At 43.8% G+C, this 22,229-nt stretch overlaps 1 protein-coding gene across 3 annotated transcripts in view; it reads right to left on the minus strand.

Moving 5' to 3' along the window:
- The window catches only part of FAM171A2 (family with sequence similarity 171 member A2), a 92,736-nt gene that overhangs the window by 16,619 nt on the left and 53,888 nt on the right, over window positions 1–22,229 (minus strand). For all 3 annotated transcript variants that reach the window (XM_073572840.1, XM_073572838.1, XM_073572839.1), the window contains exons 2-3: window positions 13,019–13,246; window positions 476–568 (exon numbers count right to left, since the gene is read on the minus strand). In XM_073572840.1, the coding sequence (XP_073428941.1) occupies window positions 476–568; window positions 13,019–13,127 (202 nt within the window). In that variant the 5' untranslated portion in view covers window positions 13,128–13,246. The remainder of the gene's footprint in view (window positions 1–475; window positions 569–13,018; window positions 13,247–22,229) is intronic.

The following is a 22,229-nucleotide window of genomic DNA, read 5'->3' on the forward strand; positions in this document are numbered from 1 at the left end:
AATTTAGTCCAGTCCACCTCACAACTACCAATTTTTTGGAAGGCCTGAACCAAGTGCAACTCATATCAGCTCCAAAGCACTCCCTTCATTAGTGCCCGGTGACAAAATGTACAGCAAAATGTGAACAGGGCCACATTGGAGAAAAGCTCTCACTGCAGACCAGTTCTTAGCAGGCACAATAATGATAATGTTGTAAAGGGAAGAGGCCTTAAGCTGGTTTCTACAGGGTTTAGGTCTCTCTATATACATCCTCACAAGCCCCTGCACTATGTGGGCGGACAGGACAGTGTAAGCCACAACTTATAGAGACAGGGATTACAGTTGTGCTGTTGGTACAGGCTTTTCAAGTTCTGTCTCACTAAATCAGACAGGTCACAAGGTCATGAATGGATGGTCACACCATGGCAGGAGGGACACCACATGTAAGCTGCTTCTGCTTCTTATGCATTTCTTCCTGATATGTAAGGAGTAGTACCTGGCGAGCCCAGCAGGATCTGCACAACGTCTTCATAGAGGATGAGTGTGGCTGGCCGCTCAGGAACCAGGTACAGGCTAACAGAGGCGTACACTGCAATGAAATAAAAAAACATTATGTGAGCGAGAGAATGAAAAGGAAACACATGAATGGGACTGAATGGCTCCTCGGGAAAACTCTTCTCTTAAACTGGTCATGTTGTACATGGAGGCCAATCCGTGGACAGCATTGTAAAGAGAAGGAGAAGTTGAATATTCATTGAAATCTCTGGTGCTTATATGTATAGGAGTCCAGTGGGTGGTCCTTCTTGACAGCTATCCATGCATGCCCACTTATACAGGGATGAATGTGAATCACTAGTAGGACCGCCAACTGGACTGATATACATATAAGCATCAGGGATTTCAATGAATAAAATACAAGTTTTAGGCCTCTTTCACACTTCAGTTTTTTGCATCAGTCAAAATCCGCCAAAAGGACGGATGGCGGATCCGTTTTAGTACTGATGATAACGGATGCCACCTGTCCGTTGTTTTGACGGATCCGACAAAGAAACAATTTTAAAGGAATCGCAGCCTGGAAAAAGAGAGAGAGAAAGAGAGAGAGAGAAAGAGAGAGAGAGAGAGAAAGAAAGAGAGAGAGATAGAGAAAGAGAGAGAGAGAGAGAGAGAATATTTTATTTTGTCCGGCACCCAGAAAGAATTTCGGGTTAAATGACTGTCTGGAGGATCCGCCAGAGAAAAAAACGTTGCAAGCTCCGTTTTGAAATGGTGACGGACAGCAACTTTTGGCGGATCCGCAAAAAAATGGATGCAACGGACGGCAATCCGTCACAATCCGCCATTAATGGAAGTCAATGGGGAAAAAAACGAATCCTCAAAAGAAAATTGCGGATCCGCTTTTTTCAAAACCTGGCAGATTGTGACTGATTGTAAAAAACTGAAGTGTGAAAGAGGCCTTAGGCTAAAAGTACATGGCATTTTTGATATGCTACACACCAGCACAACACAACTCACATTGCAGCACAACACAACTCAGTGGGACCACATTGTGACCATGAGGGTACTGCGACAAGCAAGTCTCAGTAAGTCCAACCACATCAGATTAGTTTAGACTTGCTTGTCACAGTTTCAGTATCCTTTGGGTCGCAGCGGGTTGTATTGCACAGCGACACCTAGCGAACTTTGGTGTTGCTAATTGACATGTTAACCACAAACCTGTGTGCTAACCACCTGCCTATTCTGCCCAGCACAGGTCTCTGCCGGCATAAAGCGGTCTATGATTCTGCGGCTTCTGCTGACGTTACGTTGACAGCTGTGGCTTCTCCTCCGCTCTGCTCTGTTCTCAGGATGTGACTGCCAATGTCATACTGATTGACAGCTTGCTCCCCACTGCTGCGTAAATGTGACATTGATAGTCACACCCCATTGACTGAGCAGCCCAGAAGAAGAAGAACTGCTCTTTTGATGAGGAGCAGTTAAATCGCCGGCAGGAGCGGTCAATGACCGCTCTGAGCTGGCGCCGGATTGAACAGACTGGTAGTTGCTGACTAGTTATGCTGTCAAGAACGATGATTTTTAACCCTGCTTAAAAATCATTGAGCATTTGCTCAATTGTCAGGCTATGCTGGCCAGTTTAGAAGGGCTGATAGCCAGACAGTCATTCGTACGAGCACTTGCTCCCCAATTATTGGCCCGAATGCAAAGTCTTTTTTTTTCAAAGCTGGTGATGTCGTGCCATTTATCTGGGGATATTTGGAGAGGACAGATAACGAAGGACACATCTACAGTCTCAGTGAAAGCGCAGAGCCCAGTCTATATTACAATATGGGTAGCTGCTACCAGGCATTCAATAAGGAATAGTTCCCCTGTCATCTACTAAAACCAGCTTCATCACTCAGACAACCAAAAGGTTAATTGGTTTTTGCCGTATTAGTGGTATGCTTGATAGCCCTCCGGTTGCCAGCTGGCATTACACATGGTGGGCTTGTGTGCAGGTTTTCAGCCATGGAAAGCCTAGATACAACGCTCATGGAGAACTGTAATGTGCTTCTAGGAGCAGACAGGACCCCTGAGAAGGTGTCGGAATGGTGGTCTCATTCTGTGGCATTTCCTGTCAGTGGGGTTCTCCCTTTACAATACTGACTTGGAGACACGTGGCATCCAATGACAAAAGTGACTGAACTCCTCCATATGTTGGCGCTAATATTTGTCTATAGAGACTGAATTTTAGAAATCTACATAGAGGAATTGACCACAACCTTCACCATCGTATGTATTTCTATTATCCCGAGATGCTATGGAGGGTGCGGTGTACAGAAAGGTAATATGAAGAGGAGCAGAACTTTCTGAAAACCAGGAGAGGAGGAAAGAAAACTGTGACAAAAATGATAATTTCTTTCTTTTTGTGACCTCGGATAGAAGACAGGAAACAAGATACATCCTGCCAGACCGGGGGAGGAAAAGAAAGCAGCAAACAATGCGACCCTGACAATGTTCAACATAAATGTGTCCTAAAAGGGCCTACTCAGCAAGACAGAAGGAAATAGATGACTACGTGGCAATGATGGAGGAACTGGGCAAGTTCAGTAGACTACTTGCACACAGGAGAAGCAGCCATGTGCAAAGAATGAATTTACTCATTAGGAATTACTATATTACTGAAGCCCAATAAACCTCAGTGAATTGAGAGGCTTCATGCTGCCTCCGCTTTAATTGGCAGGTCAGCAATAAGGTTGAATTATACAACAGCCAAGAAGCAAGAGGATAACATTGTGACCACTCCCGGGGACAGCTGTGCCGTGGCGTGCCAGGAATGTCGCTGCATCTGACCAGTGTGGACAGGTGGCTAAATAAGCTTTCCTAGATGAAAATAACAGCAGATGTCATCATGTAACCCCAGCTACACCCAGGATGATAGAGAAAGTCCACAAGAACTAAAAGGGTCATGGGGTGAATTCAGAGAACAGCTTTATGTGTGAGTGGAGAAAGTAGGAAACGGAATGACATCTGACAATGGCAAGGTCAAGTTTCACACATCCAACTTTCAAGGTTTCAAGGTCTCAAGTGTCTGGACTATCTGCGGGTCTCCTGACCCAAACTCAGCAGCCCCATATGGTCTTGTGTATGCTTGAGTGTTGCGTTCAGGCCAGGAGCCTGTGTTCAGTTATACTTTTCATTAAAGTAAGAGGCTGTGTTCCTTCTAATGACTGGCTCAGTATAAGGCCGGGATCACACTTGCGAGAAACTCGCACAAATCTCACACCTCAATAACCGGCACTCAGGACCGGAGTGTGCTGCTGCATAGAAATACATGCATCCGCACACTCCGGTCCCGAGTGCCGACGGCAGCGCCGGATATTGAAGTGTGAGACTCGTGTGAGTTTCTCGCAAGTGTGACCCCGGCCTAACCCATATATGAGATTATGAGTATTTTCTCCCCAAAAAAAATTTACGTCTCTCGTGTGAGACAATACAGTATTTGTGTCTATGTCCTACCATAAAGAAAGGAGCGGTATCTATATATCTATTTATCTATCTATCTATCTATCTATAGTATATATCTATTTACATAATTGCCTTGTAATGTTTTCATTTCCTGTTCTGTCCAGTTGTCACCGTATCCCAGAATTCCAAGCGGAGGAAGTTCAGGACTGCCATATTGGGACACCCAAGTGATGGGTGTCTCAATATGGAAACTGTTTCTGGTACCAACCTATTGTGTGGTACCACCAGCGGAAGACCGTCACACCACACACACACTCTATACGCTGTATGCACCACGCACACTTACACACTCACATACTCACAGTCACACTCACACTCTCACTCTGACACTCATTCTCACACTCATGCAGCCTCTTGCACAGTACCACCAGAGGAACACCGTCGCACTGCGCCTGCGCGAATTCCACGCAGGCGAAGTGAATCATTCGGCTGAGCCCGGCGGCAGATGCATGACGTGTCTACAGGCAGAGGATGCCGGTCACATTAAAGGGGTTTTCCCACAAACGAAAGTTTATTTTAAAAATTGTCTGTGTCTGACCGTGTACGGAGCATACCACATCTCCTGGGCAGGGGAGGAAGCAAAAGACACTACTGACATTACAGCAAGGGAAAACCCCTTTAAATAGAAATTCCTCCTGACATGCTGTACACTGACTGTTTAGTGATGGGGTACACAGGTCAAACAAAAGATGACATGAGAGGAGAAGACAGCAGATGGGGGAGAGAGAAAGCGCACAGGGGTGAGACAGACAGAGCACAGGTGGGAGACAGCTCAAACGGGACAGCACATGAGGGGAGAACACAGCACAGGAAGGAGAGAGACAGCAGACATGGGGGATAGCACATGGGGTAGACAGGTCAAGCAGATGGGAGAAGTCAGCACATGGGGAAAGAGAGAGTGGATAGGTGGGTGAGCACATGGGGGGGAGAGATTCTCAACGCTGCAAAGCCCCATCGTGACATTACCACCCTCCCGATGCGATAGCATGGGGCATCCATCTAGTAAATACATAAGTCAATGGCGTTGGATACCAGACTCCGGTGTATGGGACTTGGCAGTAACTATCTGCAGATGTCAATAGGGGTGGCTCACTACAATAAATACTGCATCCATATGTTCAGTGTTAGCGCCTTAAAGTGAATGTCCGGTCATTTGATAAAAGTCTGCAGTTACTTTATGTGACTGCAAAGTTCTGAATCCTTACAGCATGTGGTGCACACGCTGTTAGGATTCTCCAGTATTGTCAGAGAGAATCGGGGAGTCACGTGATCACAGGTATGTGATTTGCATACACGCAATCTTGTGCCGACTAAACGTGCTCAGACTCTCTAAATTGAATTGTATAGAGAGAGGTCGAGCACGTCTTGTCAGAATGTGGCCAGAAGTATACAAAATGCAGACTTGCGATCACGTGACTGTTCTCGCTGGTAATACTGGAGAATCCTGACAGTGTGTGCACCATACGCTGAAATTATTCAGAAGTCGCCAGTCACACAGAGTGACTGCAAAGGTTTATTAGAAGACGGGACAACCGACAATTAGTAAATTCATGCATAAATAGCTCTTTGTAGTGGTGGTTTCAAGCAGTCAGTATTTTGTGATTTATCAAGTCACAAAAATAGAACTCCTCTATACATTATATGCTGCATTATAGAATTAAAGGTGTTTTCTGGAAAATAAAAATTAAAGGGTTCAAAGTGGTTAAAAAAAAATCAAATTCCCCGCAGCAGCTATTACGCTTCCCCTGTCCTCGCTGGAAGGGGACCAGATCACAACAATAAAGCAGCTTCAGGGGTTCAGTGAAAGTAAGTAATGTTTTTCGTTTTGTTTTTTTTTTTTTTGTTTGTGTTTTTTAACCAGTTGGGATCCTGTGAAAATAATTTATATATCTTGGAAACCACTTCAATCAGCGTCGAACTTTGTCCATATCTTTACTATGTGAGTAGTTCATTTTTCTGGGTTCTTTAATTATGGAACATACTGCAGGTTTGTCAGCACAGAATGACTGTTCAAACTAAGTACCGCCATTCGGTGCTTCATGGCGTGGCCAAACATTTAAGAATACCTTCCTACCAGCTTGTTTTCCCTCTATCTCCACTTCTCTTAATAATAATAATCATAATAATACATTTTATTTCTATAGCGCTGACATATTCCTCAGCACTTTACATTTCAGAGGGGACTTGTACAGACAATATACATTACAGCATAGCAATAATCACATAGATCATAACAGATACCAAGAGGAATGAGAGCCCTGCTCGCAAGCTTACAATCTATGAGGAAAAAAGGGGAGACACGAAAGGTGGGTGGTAACAGTTGCCCTGATTGTATGGACCAGCCATAATGTTAAGTGTGTAACAGTACAGACACAGAGGGCTAATGGATGCATAAAGCATGTGGGAACATGATGCGGGGAACCTGGTTATGGTAATACTTTTGGCTGTGCCACACAGGGATAGATTAGGTTAATATGTTGAGGCTATAGGCCAGTCTGAATAAATGCGTTTTCAGGGCACGCTTAAAATTGTGGGGGTTGGGGACTAATCGTATTGACCTGGGAAGTGCATTCCAAAGAATTGGCGCAGCACGTGTATAGTCTTGAAGACGGGAGTGGGAGGTTCTGATTATTGAGGATGCTAACCTCAGGTCATCAGCAGAACGGAGGGCGCGGGTAGGATGGTATACTGAAACAAGGGAGGAGATGTAGGGTGGTGCTAAGCCATGGAGGGCTTTGTGGGTGAGGGTAATAAGTTTGTACTGGATTCTGGAGTGGATGGGTAGCCAGTGTAATGACTGGCACAAGGTAGAGGCATCGGTGTAACGATTGGAGAGGAATATGATCCTGGCAGCTGCATTCAAGACAGATTGGAGGGGGGAGAGTTTGGTAAGAGGGAGACCGATTAGAAGGGAGTTACAATAGTCGAGACGAGAATGAATAAGAGAAACAGTAAGAGTTTTTGCAGAGTCAAAAGTAAGAAAAGGTCGAATTCTAGAAATGTTTTTGAGGTGCAGATCACAAGAGAGAGCCAGTGATCGTATTTGGGGGACAAAGGAAAGCTCGGAGTCAAGTATGACCCGAAGACAGCAGGCATGTTGCTGGGGAGTAATAGTAGAACCACACACGGAAATGGCAATGTCGGGTATAGGCACATTAGTAACGGGAGGAAACACAAGGAGTTCAGTCTTTGACAGGTTCAGTTTCAGATATAGTGAGGACATGATGTTAGACACAGCATTTAGACAATCGCCGGTGTTTTCTAGAAAGGCTGGTGTGATGTCAGGAGAGGAAGCGTATAATTGGGTGTCGTCAGCATAGAGATGGTACTGGAAACCAAATCTACTGATTGTTTGACCAATAGGGGCAGTATACAAAGAGAAGAGGAGGGGGCCTAGGACTGATCCTTGAGGAACCCCAACAGTAAGGGGAAGATGAGAGGAGGAGGAGACAGCAAAAGATACAGTAAACGAGCGGTCAGAGAGATAGGAGGAAAACCAGGAGAGAACGGTGTCCTTGAGGCCAATGGAACGGAGCATAGTGAGGACGAGCTGATGATCCACAGTGTCGAATGCTGCAGAGAGATCTAAGAGAATTAGCATGGAGTAATGACCATTTGATTTAGCGGTTAGTAGATCATTAGAGACTTTAGTGAGGGCATTTTCAGTAGAATGTAAAGAGCGGAAGCCGGATTGGAGAGGGTCGAGAAGAGAGTTTTCTGAGAGATAGCGGATAAGATGGGAGTGGACCAGGCATTCCAGGAGTTTAGAGATGAAGGGAAGATTAGAAACAGGTCTATAGTTAGCGGCACAGTTTTGGTCGAGGGATGGTTTTTTAAGTAGTGTCGAGGGATGTTTTTTTAAGTAGTGGATGTATGATCGCATGCTTAAATGAGGAGGGAAAGATACCAGAAGAGAGAGAGAGAGGTTAAATATTTTAGTTAGGTGAGGGGTGACAGCAGGGGAAAGGGTCTGGAGTAGATGTGACGGAAATGGGTCACTGGTGCAAGTGGTTGGGCGAGAAGATGCAAGGAGCCTGCTTACTTCTTCTTCTGTGACTGGTTCAAAGTCAGAGAGTGAGCTAGATGCAGTAGGGGAGGGAGGACAGTGCATGGTATGAGGTGATTGGGAGTTAATTTCCTGTCGGATCTGGTCAATTTTTTCTTTGAAGTAATTGGCCAGATCGTCAGCTTGAAGCTCCGTGGTAGGGGCCTGCACTCTTGGGTTGAGTAGAGAATGAAAAGTGTCAAAGAGACGTTTCGGGTTATTGGACAGTGAGGTGATGAGGGTGTTGAAATAGGTTTGTTTTGAGAGGTGAAGGGCAGTGTTGTATGTTCGAAGCATAAACTTATAATGGATGATATCTTCGGGTATGTTGGATTTTCTCCACAGACGTTCGGCGCACCTGGATCACCGCTGCAGGAAACGTGTTCGCAGGGTGTGCCAGGGTTGTCGCCGTCTGTGTTGTGGTGTTCTATGTATTGGAGGAGCAAATTCATCCAGGGCACTTTGAAGTGTTTCATTGTAATGCTTCAATGCAGAATCAGGACATGAAAGGGAGGAGATAAAGGCCGATGAAGTGTGCAAGTTCTTCATAAGTTTCTGGGTGTTAATGGCCTGTATGTTTCTATAAATATGGGCAGTGGGGGTGATCTGACCTGGCAGTTCTTGATAGAGAATGAAAGAAGGTTGTGGTCAGAGAGCGGGAGATGGGAGAGGGGAGTTTGCAAAATCATCCACTGCACAAAGCCGAGAGACGACCAAGTCGAGGGAGTTCCCGTCTTCATGCATTGGAGAATTAGTAAGCTGCAAAAGGCCAAACGAGGAGGTTAGAGATAAAAGGTGAGTAGCAGATGGGGAGAGGGGAAGAGCAATGGGGATGTTGAAATCGCCCATGATGAGGGCAGGGATGTCACAGGAGAGAAAATGTGGAAGCCAAGTGGCAAAATGATCCAGGAACTGATGGGAGGGGCCGGGAGGACGATATACCACTGCCACTTGCATGGAGAAGGGGGTGTAGAGTCTGATGGCATGGACCTCAAAAGAAGGAAAGACAAGTGAGGGTACTTGAGGGATAACCTGAAAGGTACATTTTGATGATAGGAGCAGACCAACGCCTCCACCTGCTCTATTGTCTGATCTTGGGGTATTAGAGAAATGTAGTCCCCCGCATGAAAGAGCAGCAGCAGCGGTAGTGTCTGACTGCTGGATACAGGTTTCAGTAAGAGCCAGGAGGTTAAGAGAATTAGAAAGGAAAAAGTCATGAATGAAGGAGAGTTTGTTACACACTGAGCGAGAATTCCAAAGTGCACAATTAAGAGAGACAGATGGCATGCAGGGAATATTAATAAGATTAGAGGGGTTTCTGAGTGTAGCAGTTGGGGGGTTTGACTTTCTATAACATGGGGGACCAGGGTTGGGAGCAATGTCTCCTGCGACTAGGAGAAGGAGGATAGAAAGAGTGAGCAGATGGTTAAGTGATTTGTGAGAGTGTCTCTTATGTTGAATGGTGGGACTGAATGGATCTGTGCTGTGTAGCAATGTGAAAAGAGCATGAGTGCTATACAGCATCGGACTGGAACACCTTGGGCACACCAGAGAAAATCATTCTTGGGGCCCACTATGTAGCTACACAGAGATAAATACAAGACCACCAATTGTGCGGTAAAACACTCTAATATCAGGGTATAATATAAGGTAGTACACGTCTTAATTATGTAGCAGGGGTTGGGGTAGCCTCCCTCATAGAATATAAAGCAGCCCCCTCATAGAATATAATGTAGACCCCTCATAGAATATAATGCAGCCCCCTCATATAGTATAATGTAGCCCCTCACAGAATATAATGCTTCCCCCTCATAGAATATTATGCAGCCATCTCATAGAATATAATGTAGCTCTCCATACAATATAATGCTGCCCCCTCATAGGGTATAATGCTGCCCCCTCATAGGGTATAACGCTGCCCCCCTCATAGGGTATAATGCTGTCTCCCCTCATAGGGTATAATGCTGCCTCCTCATAGGGCATAATGCACCCCCTCATAAGGTATAATGCACCCTCTCATAGGGTATAATGCTGCCCCCCTCAAAAGGTATAATGCACCCCCTCATAGGGTATAATGCTGCCTCCCTCGTAGGGTATAATGCACCCTCTCATAGGGTATAATGCTGCCCCCCTCAAAAGGTATAATGCACCCTCTCATAGGGTATAATGCTGCCCTCTCATAGGGTATAATGCTGCCCCCCTCAAAAGGTATAATGCACCCCTTCATAGTGTATAATGCACACCCTCATAGAGTACAATGCACTCCCTCATAGGGTATAACACTGCCCCCTCATAGGGTATAATGCTATATATATATATATATATATATATATATATATATATATATATATATATATATATAGATAGATATACAGAAAGATAGAGATATAGAGAGAGATATAGAGATAGATAGATAGATAGATAGATAGATAGATAGATGATATAGAGATAGATAGATAGATAGATAGATAGATAGATGATATAGAGATAGATAGATAGAGACATAGATGATATAGAGATAGATAGATAGATAGATAGATATAGACATAGATGATAGATAGAGATAGATAGATAGATAGATAGATATAGAGAAAGATAGATAGATAGATAGATAGATATAGAGATAGAGACAGATATAGAGAGATAGATATAGAGATAGATAGATATAGAGATAGATAGATAGATAGATAGAGAGATAGCCAGATAAAGAGATATATATAGAGAGATAGATATAGAGATAATGGATAGATAGATAGATATGGAATAGATATGGGATAGATAGATAGATAGATAGATAGATAGATAGATAGAGATAAATAGAGAGATAGATAGATAGATAGATAGATATAGAGATAGAGAGATAGATATAGAGATAGATAGATATATAGATATAGAGATAGATAGATAGATATATAGATAGAGAAACAGATATAGAGGTAGATATGGGATAGATAGATAGATAGATAGATAGAGAGATAAATAGATAGATAGATGGAGGTAGATATAGAGATGGATAGATATAGAGATAGATATAGAGATAGATAGATATGGGATAGATAGATATAGAGATAGATAGATAGAGATAGATATGGGATAGATAGATAGAGAGATAGATAGATGGTGATGATGATTTGTACATTTTAGTGCCAATCTTTTACATTCTCAGGGTAACACCAAAAAGTAGCTTAAAATGGTGCCTAAATGTGGCCCCTGGGTCCCATATTTGACTTATGGCTGGATCATATGCACTTGCTAACAATGGTGGGGATCAGTCTGGGCCGTAAGTGACTCACGCGTCAGCATGGGGTGGTGAGTCACATAGGGACCCCACATCCCGACCACCTCTGCAAGAAGGGAACGCGGCCGCCGTCACCTAGCAACGGCCCAAGTCTGCATTCGGGCTCCGGACCCTCCCACGTGACGCCAGCGGCGGGTGAGCAGCACTCCGGGCAGCAGGCACTGAGCGGTGAGCAGGCAGGTCCGGTGCACAAGACCATGGCACACACTGTCACTCTCAATGGCCCCTCTCCCCGAGGGTTCAGGCTGGTGGGAGGCAAGGACTTCAGCACTCCGCGCTCACCATCTCCTGGGTAAGTGCGCAGCTGTACGAGCTGGAAACTTACAAGTAGAGGCTGTGGATGCCCAGCTGGCAGGGATCATTGTGCCGTCATGCCGTGCTCATCATCCTCCCTGGCATGGGCTCTGAGTCAGTTGAGGGCGGCGCCCTTATTTACGGCCGCATAGCAGCTTCCTGTGCTGGGGGGGCCGGGCCTCTGGGGGAGTGGAGACCATGAAATGATATTCACTGCTTCCCACGCCCATGTGGGTGTGGGAAGCAGTGAATATTCATTTCTCTTTAGCAGCAGGGACAGGGGCTCCTGCATCCTGTCACCCGCTGCTGCTCTGCTGGCACAGGGCCCCCACATCACTGGCTGGGGGCCGCTGGAACAGTGGGGGGCCCTAGGCAACTGCTGGCCCTTTATGCCAGCAGGTGCCAGGGCCCACCAAATGCCAGGGCCCACCGGAGAATCCTCCGGTTCTCCGGTGGGCCAGTCCGACGCTGGTGCTATACATAGGAGAGGAAAGGAGTGAGGGGCCAATATGGATGGAGTGTAGAGAGTTAATGCCAGGGGGGTGGATGTGTGTAAATGCAGCGGTCAGAATATAAATTAAACAAATGCATATGGTAAATATTTGGGGTTGCCCAAGTGTACAGGGAAGAGATATATTTATTTGTCTTACCTGTCGCCTGCCCTGTCTAACTGCCGTGTTATAACTGCCAGCATACTTAGATACATGTACTTTGATTACATGTACATAAATGCCACCCCTGCATAAATGCCTTCCCCAGGCTAGCTCTGAATTTATAGAAGGCCACTTCTAAGATCTTCCTTTTTTTTTTTTTTTCCTCTCCTTACTCGTTAGCAATCAATCAAACTAAGTTAGGACAGCAGGACACAATAAATGTATTTAGCAGATAAACAAGTGTCCAGGCCTACATGGATCATAAACCACTTTGAAAAGTTACTCTTCTTCTTTTATTGACAGCTCTGGTTTAATAGAGCCAGGGAAGGGCAGAGGTAGATGGGAAAACAAGAAGGTGTATATGATTGACCCTGACATGAAGCACCAAGCGCCTGTACTTGGTTTGAACAGTCATTCTGTGCTGACAGTCCCTTTAAGGTATTTGAATAATCACCTTAAGCCCACACTCAAAATGCTAAATTTTACCTGGACCACCCTCGCAACCTACGGAATGATGCATTCTTTTTTAATTAATCAAATGATTGTGAAAATGGAATGGTCCCAATATTTACCATTCTGAACCCAAGCAGGCGTTAGATAAGGCTACCAGCTCAAATAATCTGCAAAGGGTTTGTTTTCTCAACAGTATGTGTCCCAGTGATATATTACTCATTGGACTTGTACTGGAACACATGACACAGAATCTGACATTACATTCAGATATTTGGTATATCTCACAAGCCTTACGTGGAAGCTTATACACATGCCAGGGCACAGAGTTGGTCACGTAGCCTCTCTTGCTAGCAGTTACAAGAACCCAGGTCCCCAGTCTGTAGCTGATGCCCAGCACTGCCATGCCATCCTGGTCGGTTACTCCAGAAGCCAGACCGCTGTGATTTCCGAATATCTCCACCACAGCCGATGCCAGAGGCGACAGGTCTCCATTCTCGTATACCTGGACTTTTATGTTGACATCTGCAAAGGACACAGATATGAGCTCAGTTGGGTGCAAAAAGGGATATATAGTGACATATATTACAATATTTTCGTGAAATGGGAATGGATAGTGTTGTAGCTATTTTTGATCTGACCCAAAGTCAGATATGTCGGATCACCAGTGAAGCCAAATTAAGAGATAAGGCCCTGAAATAATGAGCGGTCGGAGAAAAGGAATCACACTTGTTGTGAGCACCTCCCTTTTCTTCGAGCGCTCGTTATTTGAGGGCCTAATCTCTTAATTCGGCTTCACTGGTGATCCGACATATCTGACTTTGAGTCAGAGCGAAAACAGCTACAACAATAGGATAAGGAAGAACTTGGTATCAGATGATAGATATTTCAATGATATTTTTCTCAATGTAGAGCAATGGTGAGCACAGCAGCCCTCTAGTGACTGGCATATTGATAGGGTGGCAGAGCAAGTGCAAGGAGCGGTGTAATGTCTATGTTCTAAAATACATAAACTTCAAGCAATAGACTCTCCGTTTTTTATCAAACCGTCATCTTTTCTTGGTGTAGGTATCAACATCTTATTGAAGTGGATTTATGTCACTGCAGATTTTGTATCTTTTTTGGACTAGAATGAAGAATGACCTTACAGTGGCATGTAAAAGATTGGGCACCCCTGGTCAAAATTACTGTTATTGTGAAGTTACGCAAGTTGAAGATGAAATGATCTATAAAAGGTCTAAAGATAACATATTTACTTTGAATTTTAGGCTAAAAAAATTGTCATTTTTCACATTTTAAAAATTACAAAAAAGGAAAATGGAGCGATGCAAAAGTTTGGACAACGTGAAAACTTTCCCAGCATTATAAAAAACAGCATCCATGGGTTCTTCTAAGCAGCTGCCTAGCACTCTGAAAATTAAAATGATGGAGGCCCACAAAGCAGGAGAAGGTTGTAAGGAGATAGCAAAGCGTTTTTTCAAGTTGCCCTTTCCTCAGTTCGAAAAGGCAATGGCCGCTGAAGTTAAAACAGAATTCTTTGGCCACAATGATCAAAAGTATGTGTTGAGCAAAAAGGGCACAGAATTTCAGGAAAAGAACATCTCATCAACCATTAAGCATGGGGATGGATCAATCATGCCTCGGGTTGTGTTGGAGCCAATGGCACAGGGAACATTTTACAGGTAGAAGGAAGAATGGATTCAATAAAATTTTACAAATTCTTGATGCAAACATAACACCATCTGTAAAAAAGCTGAAGTAGAAAAGAGGATGGCTTCTGCAAATGGATAATGATCCTAAACATACAACAAAATCCACAATAGACGACCTCAAAAGGCGTAAACTTAAGGTTTCACAATGGCCCTCACAGTCCCCTGATCTGAACATCATTGAAAATCTGTGGCTAGTCCTCAAAATGGCAGTGCATGCAAGATGACCCAGGAATCTCACAGAACTGGAAGAATTTTCCAGGGAAGAATGGATCAGAATCCCTCAAACAAGAATTGAAAGACTCTTGTCTGGCTACAAAAAGTGTTTACAAGCTGTGATACTTTCAAAAGGGGGTGCTACTAGGTACTAACCATGCAGGATGCATCAACTTTTGCATTGTACCATTTTCCTTTTTGTAATTTTTAAAACGTAAAAGATGAAAATATATATATATTTTTTTGCCTAAAATACAAAGGAAATTTGTCATCTTTATCTTTAGGCCTTTTGGAGATCATTTCATCTTCAACTTGCTTAAATGTTTCCAATATCAGTAATTATGACCCCAAACTTTTACATGCCACTGTATGTGGCCCTTAATGGAGATGTCCGCAAAAGTACTAGGTTTACTACCACTGTGAGCGAGGTAAAAAAGGAATAAGAAAGTCAATCTTTCTTTTTTTTCAGTCAGTTCAATGCCACGTCACCATAGTCGACCAGTAAGCTCATTTACTTTCATCTCAAGTTCTCCCATCTTCACCCGTCTATGTACAACCAAATAGCTGATAGAGGGATAGGGACAGAGAAATTACCTTTAATCTCTAAATACTACTACCCGACATGTAAACCTTTCTCTGTCCATGATCCTATCTCTTACCTTGTCAAGTGTAATTTTTGTGTCACCTCAACCTTCCTAGAATTCCCTTTTTGATGTTGTCCACCATTCATCAGACCTACTGTTATATAACCCGTTCTATATTCTTCGTCCTCAGGCTGATGTACCAATGCAGCCTTCCTTTCCTTGCAGATTGTAAGACCCTATGAGAAGTATCTACGTTACATCGTATCTGAATTGCGAGTTGTCTGTACATATTCATTTGTATAGTGGAGTGTATTTTCCAGCTAATAGTTTTTTAAAAATAAGTAAAGAGACCCCAAATATTCTGTAATGGATGAAACAATCTGAACCAAACAATGTGTAATCTGCTCCTCAGTACATGGAGCTTCAATCAAGCCAGCAAGTCTTCATGGTGGAGCGACGAGGTAATACACTGTGTGCAGAATTATTAGGCAAATGAGTATTTTGATCACATCATTCTTTTTATACATGTTGTCATACTGCAAGCTGTATAGGCTTGAAAGCCAACTGCCAATTATGTAAATCAGGTGATTTGCATCTCTGTAATGAGGAGGGGTGTGGTCTAATGACATCAACACCCTATATAAGGTGTGCTTAATTATTAGGCAACTTCCTTTCCTTTGGCAAAATGGGTCAGAAGAAAGATTTGACGGACTCTTAAAAGTCAAAAATTGTGAGATGTCTTGCAGAGGGATGCAGCAGTCTTGAAATTGCCAAACTTTTGAAGCGTGATCACCGAACAATCAAGCATTTCATGGCAAATAGCCAACAGGGTCGCAAGAAGCGTGTTGATAAAAAAAGGCGCTAAATAACTGCCCATAAGTTGAGGAAAATCAAGCGTCAAGCTGCCAAGATGCCATTTGCCACCAGTTTTACCATATTTCAGAGCGGCAACGTTACTGGAGTATCAAAAAGCACAAAGTGTCTCATATTCAGGGACATGGCCAAGATAAAGAAGGCTGAAAAATGACCACCTTTGAACAAGAAACATAAGATAAAACGTCAAGACTGGGCCAAGAAATATCATAAGACTGATTTTTCTAAGGTTTTATGGACTGATGAAATGATTGTGACTCTTGATGGGCCAGATGGATGGGCCCGAGGCTGGATCAGTAAAGGGCAGAGAGCTCCACTCCGACTCTGACGCCAGCAAGGTGGAGGTGGGGTACTGGTATGGGCTGGTATCATCAAAGATGAACTTGTGGGACCTTTTCGGGTTGAGGATGGAGTGAAGCTCAACTCCCAGACCTACTGCCAGTTTCTGGAAGACACCTTCTTCAAGCAGTGATACAGGAAGAAGTCGGTATCGTTCAAGAAAAACATTATTTTCATGCAGGACAATGCTCTATCACATGCATCCAAATACTCCACAGCATGACTGGCCAGTAAAGGTCTAAAAGAAGAAAAAATAATGACATGGCCCCCTTGTTCACCTGATCCGAACCCCATAGAGAACCTGTGGTCCCTCATAAAATGTGAGATCTATAAGGAGGGAAAACAGTACACCTCTCGGAACATTGTCTGGGAGGCTGTGGTGGCTGCTGCCTGCAATGTTGATCTTAAACAGATCAAGCAACTGACAGAATCTATGGATGGAAGGTTTTTGAGTGTCATCATAAAGAAAGGTGGCTATATTGGTCAGGGTTTTTTTTTTGTTTTTGAATGTCAGAAATGTTTATTTCTAAATTTTGTGTTGTTATATTGGTTTACCTGGTGAAAATAAACAAGTGAGATGGGTATATATTTGATTTTTATTAAGTTGCCTAATAATTCTGCACAGTAATAGTTACCTGAAAAACCAGATATCCTCCTAAGATAGCCAAATCTAAAAAAAAAACCACTAAAACTTCCAAAAATATTAAGCTTTGATATTTATAAGTCTTTTGGGTTGATTGAGAACATAGTTGTTGTTCAATAATAAAAAGAATCCTCTCAAATACAACTTGCCTAATAATTCTGCACGCAGTGTAGAAAGATGGAGCAACGTGTCAGACATCTGTAACAGGGTAATTTCACCATGGTCACCAGATCTGACACCACCAGGCTTCAAAGTAAAAGTCTATCGGAATAAGCCTCACACTGTGTAAGATTTGAAGGAAAGCATCCAACGTGAGTTTACCACTATGCCCACTGATATGCCCGATGATATGTTCAGAAACATGGAACGGCCGCATGGCAAACTGTCTGTGAGGAAACGGAGGTTCCCCATTCACAAGTGCGGTTAGCTGAAAGTTCATGTGTTTGAAGAGGAGAGCAGAGAAAGCCTTTGCCACACTCCTCTGGCAGAGGCTTATCTCCTGAATAACAAAAGGGTCGACTGTAAAAAATGCAAACTGCCGGATCATTATCTCCCACAACATCATCTGTAAAGGAACAGTTGGGAGGCCTTCTACACACAAGACTGTTAAGCCAATACTGGCAATATTGGTAGTGTCGACCCACTGTACTCTAATGTGTATGGAGGCCTTAAGGGGTTGTCCAGTCGTAAACTAAAACTCTATAGTCATTTTATGTGACTGTAGACTTGTGAATCCTCACATCATGTACACTGCATTCTGTGAGGATTCTTTGGTATCAGTGCCAGGAGCGCAGGGGCGTATCTAGGGGGGGGCAGCCGGGGCAGTTGTCCCGGGCGCAGCCAGCAGGGGGGCGCAGTCGGGCCGCCTAATGCAGCGGTCCGCAGTGTCCTCCTTGGTGGCTGCGTTCTGCCGCCCCCCCTGGCCTGAGAGTCGGCGGTTCTCTGTGTCAGCTGTCAAGCTGACAGCCGGCGCAGAGAACGAGCGTGTGCCGGCTCCCAGGGAACAATTGTACTGGCGTCTATACAGACGCCAGTACAATTGAAGCTCTGACCGCCGGGCCAGAGCGACGTCAGCAGCGTGATCAGGTCATGTGATCACGCTGCTGACGTCACTCCCTGGCGCCCAAAGCAAACGCTGGTGGTAAGTATGCTCCTCTGTGGAGCTGAAGAACCACCGAAGATGGGAGATGAGGGGGAGTTAATGAGTGGAGATGGGGGGGATTTGTAGAGGGGATGGCGGTTAATGTGTGTGGGGGTTAATGAGTGGGGATGCCATGGGGTTAATGTGTGGGGGGATTTGGAGTGGAGATGGGGGTTATTTAATGTGATGGGGGTTAATGAGTGGGGATTGGGTTAATGTGTGCGGGGGTTAATGAATGGGGATGGGGGTTAATGTGTGGGGGCGTTAATGAGTGGGGATGGGGGTTAATGTGTGGGGGTATTTGGAGTGGAGATGGTTATTTAATGTGTGGGGGGATTTGGAGTGGTGATGGGGTTAATGAGTGGGGATTGGGTTAATGTGTGCGGGGGTTAATGAATGGGGATGGGGTTAATGTATGGGGGCGTTAATGAGTGGGGTTGGGGTTAATGTGTGGGGGTATTTGGAGTGGGGGTGGGGGGATTTGGAATGATGATGGGGGTTAATGAGTGGGGATTGGGTTAATGTGTGGGGGGATTTGGAGTGGGGATGGGGGTTATTTAATGTGTGGGGGGGATTTGGAATGGGGATGGGGGTACTTAATGTGTGTGGGGGATTGGGGATGGGGGAATTTAATGTGTGGGGAGATTTGAGGACACAAAATAAAGAGTATGTATGAGGAAACAGTATGGGGGATTGGTGCAGACAGTATGGGGAGCGAATGGGTTAATGTATGTGGATGGACACAGTATGGGGAGTCAGGGATATGTGTGAGCAGACAGTATAGAGAGTGAGGGGGTAAATATATGAGACAGTATGGTGAACAGGTGGGATGCTAGAGGGGAATAGTGTGAGGGGACAATATATTGCAGACATTTTTTATTTAGGAGCATTATAATGACACTTCTATCTTTAAGGGCGTCGTGTGGAGATTTGCTGCAGAAGACCGGAGAAGATGGAAGTCTGCAGAGACGAGATGTGGATGAGAAAACTCATCATGGGGTCTAGAAGAAAAGGTGACTGACTGCAGAGACGACGTCATCTATAAGGTACTTGGATGTAAATGTTATTTGTGATACTGACTAATTCTCATGTTTTTATTTGTTAGGAACATTATAGGGGTTGTCCAGGCTTATGCTGAGTCTGCAGTCATTCTATGTGACTGCAGACGTCTGAATTCTCACAGTGCTCACTGCACACTGTTAGGATTCTCTCGTGCCGGTAATTTACATACATGCGGTTACATGCTGACTAGATATGTGTGGCCTCACCCAATGAAAATGAACAGAGCGAGGCCGGGCACGTCTAGTCCGAATGTGGCCAGAAGTATATAAACCACATACTTGTGCTGACATGACTGTACATCGGCAAGGGAGAATCCTAAAAGTGTGCAGTGCATTAGTTGTGAGAATTCAGAAGCTGCAATGTCAGGATTCAGCGCTGCAGGTTCCAGTAGTCATCACATGGACACTTCACTCATGTGCGATTTTCATAGGTATGGTCCTGTGACAACGAGCTTCTCTTCCTGCTTCTCTCAGTTTTTTACTGAACATTGAGAGCATTAGGGAGAGCAGCTCGTGGGTACATGGCTAAGTGTGCAAGTCGCATATGTACTTGGGTGGGGGGGGGGCGCCGAACTGAATTCTTGCCCCGGGTGCCAGAAAGCCTAGATACGTCTCTGCAGGAGCGGACGGTCATGTTACCGCAAGTATGCAATTTGCATACTTCTGGCCACATTCCGACTAAATTGTGTCCGGCCTTGCTCAAAACACTTGCATTGAGCGAGGTCGCACCCCTCAAGTCGGATTGTGGCTGGAAGTATGCATATTACATACCTGAGGTCACATGACTATTCGCTCCTGACGCTGACACCAGAGAATCCTCAGAGTGCACACTAGGTGCGATGTCAGGATTCAGAAGTCTACAATCACATAGAGTGACTGCAGACTTGTAGTTTAAGACTGGACTATCCTTTTAAGAAATAAATGCTATGCTAAGTAGTGAGTAATATGAACAGCACATAAAAAAGAACAACACAATGACTGTCAGTCTATCAAATTGGCATGCTGGAGACAATAGTTACAATCACATCAGTGACAGGTTCATAATTATGATTTTTTTTTATCTTCTAGCAGATTCAGAATAAAGTAGAAAAAAATACAATTTCTGTATTGAAATGTCAGCAAGAAAGGGAGGAAACCGCCTCCAGAGGTCCCAGTGCATGAGCAGTGAGGACGGTGTAGAGATTTCAGCCTCATCGGAGGACTGCGCATGGTCCAAATGCTGATGACCACGGCCATGTACAGGCAAAAATCAAAGTTATTTTTCCCACTTATGCCAAATCTTCCAGAGGATAGAAGTTCACTATCGTAACCGCCTTGGATAACAGTTTGGTGTCAGTTCATGGAATTGAATCCTGCAGACACAAGCTATTATGCAAAAAATATATATATTTATTATCATGTGTCCATAATATTATTTTTCATTGTTTTTTTGGGACATATTTTACTTCATGTTAGTGGTAAAATTTCTTCTATATGACTTGTGTTTAGTTTTGAAAAAAACTGAAATATGGCGAACATTTTGAAAATGTTGCAATTTTCAAATTTTAAATTTTTATGCCCTTAAATCAGAGAGATATGTCACAGAAATTTTTTAATAAATAACATTTTGCACATGTCTACTTTACAGCAGCACAATTTTGGAAACAAATTTTTTTTTTTTTAGGAAGTTATAAGGGTTAAAAGTTGACCAGCGATTTCTCATTTTTACAACAAAATTTACAAAACCATTTTTTTAGGGACCACATCATATTTAAAGTCATTTTGAGGAGTGTACATGACAGACAATACCCAAAAGTTACACCATTCTTAAAACTGGACCACTCAAGGTGCACAAAACCACATTCTAGAAGTTTATTAACCCTTTACGTGCTTCACAGGAACTGAAGCAATGTGGAAGGAAAAAATTAACATTTAACTTTTTTTGCAAAAATATTTACTTCAGAACTAATTTTTTCTATTTTCACAAGTGTTAAAAGAGAAAAGGAACCACAAAATTTAATGTGCAATTTCTCCTGAATACGCTGATACCCCATATGTGGGGGTAAACCACTTTTTGGGCGCACGGCAGAGCTTGCAAGGGAAGGAGCGCCGTTTGACTTTTTCAACGCAGAATTGGCTGGAATTCAGATCGGACGCCATGTTGCGTTTGGAGAGACCCTGATGTGCTTAAACAGTGGAAACCCCCAACAAGTGACTCCATTTTAGAAACTAGACCCCTTAATGAACTTATCTAGATGTGTGATGAGCACTCTGAACCTCCAAGTGCTTCACAGAAGGTTATAACGTAGAGCCGTGAAAATAAAAAATCATTTTTTTTTCCACAAACATGATCTTTTCACCCCCAAATTTTATTTTTTACAAGGGTAACAGGAGAAACTAGTCCCCCAAAGTTGTTGTGCAATTTATCCTGAGTACGCCCATATCCCATATGTGGGGGTAAACTACTATTTGTGCACACGGCAGAGCTCAGAAGGGAAGGAGCACCATTTGACTTTTTCCATACAGAATTAGCTGGAATTGATTGGACGCCATGTCGCGTTTGGAGAGCCCCTGATGTGCCTAAACAGTGAAAAACCCCCACAAGTGACACCATTTTGGAAACTAGACCCCTTAAGAAACTTATCTAGATGTGTGGTGAGAACCCCCAAGTGTTTCACACAAGTTTATAATGCAGATCAGTGAAAATAAAAATCATTTTATTTCCTCAAAAATGATTTTTTAGCCCGCTATATTTTTTATTTTCCCAAGGGTAACAGGAGAAATTGGACCACAAAAGTTGTTGTGCAATTTTTCCTGAGTACGGTGATACCCAATATGTGGGGGGAACCACTGACCACTGTTTGGGCACATGGTAGAGCTCGGAACGGAAGGAGTGCCATTTTGGAATGCAGACTTTGATGGAATGTTCTGCGGGCTTCATGTTGCATTTGCAGAGCCCCTGA

Source organism: Dendrobates tinctorius, unplaced genomic scaffold (genome assembly GCF_039654945.1).
Source record: "Dendrobates tinctorius isolate UK_male_01 unplaced genomic scaffold, ASM3965494v1 ptg000032l, whole genome shotgun sequence".
NCBI lineage: Eukaryota > Metazoa > Chordata > Amphibia > Anura > Dendrobatidae > Dendrobates > Dendrobates tinctorius.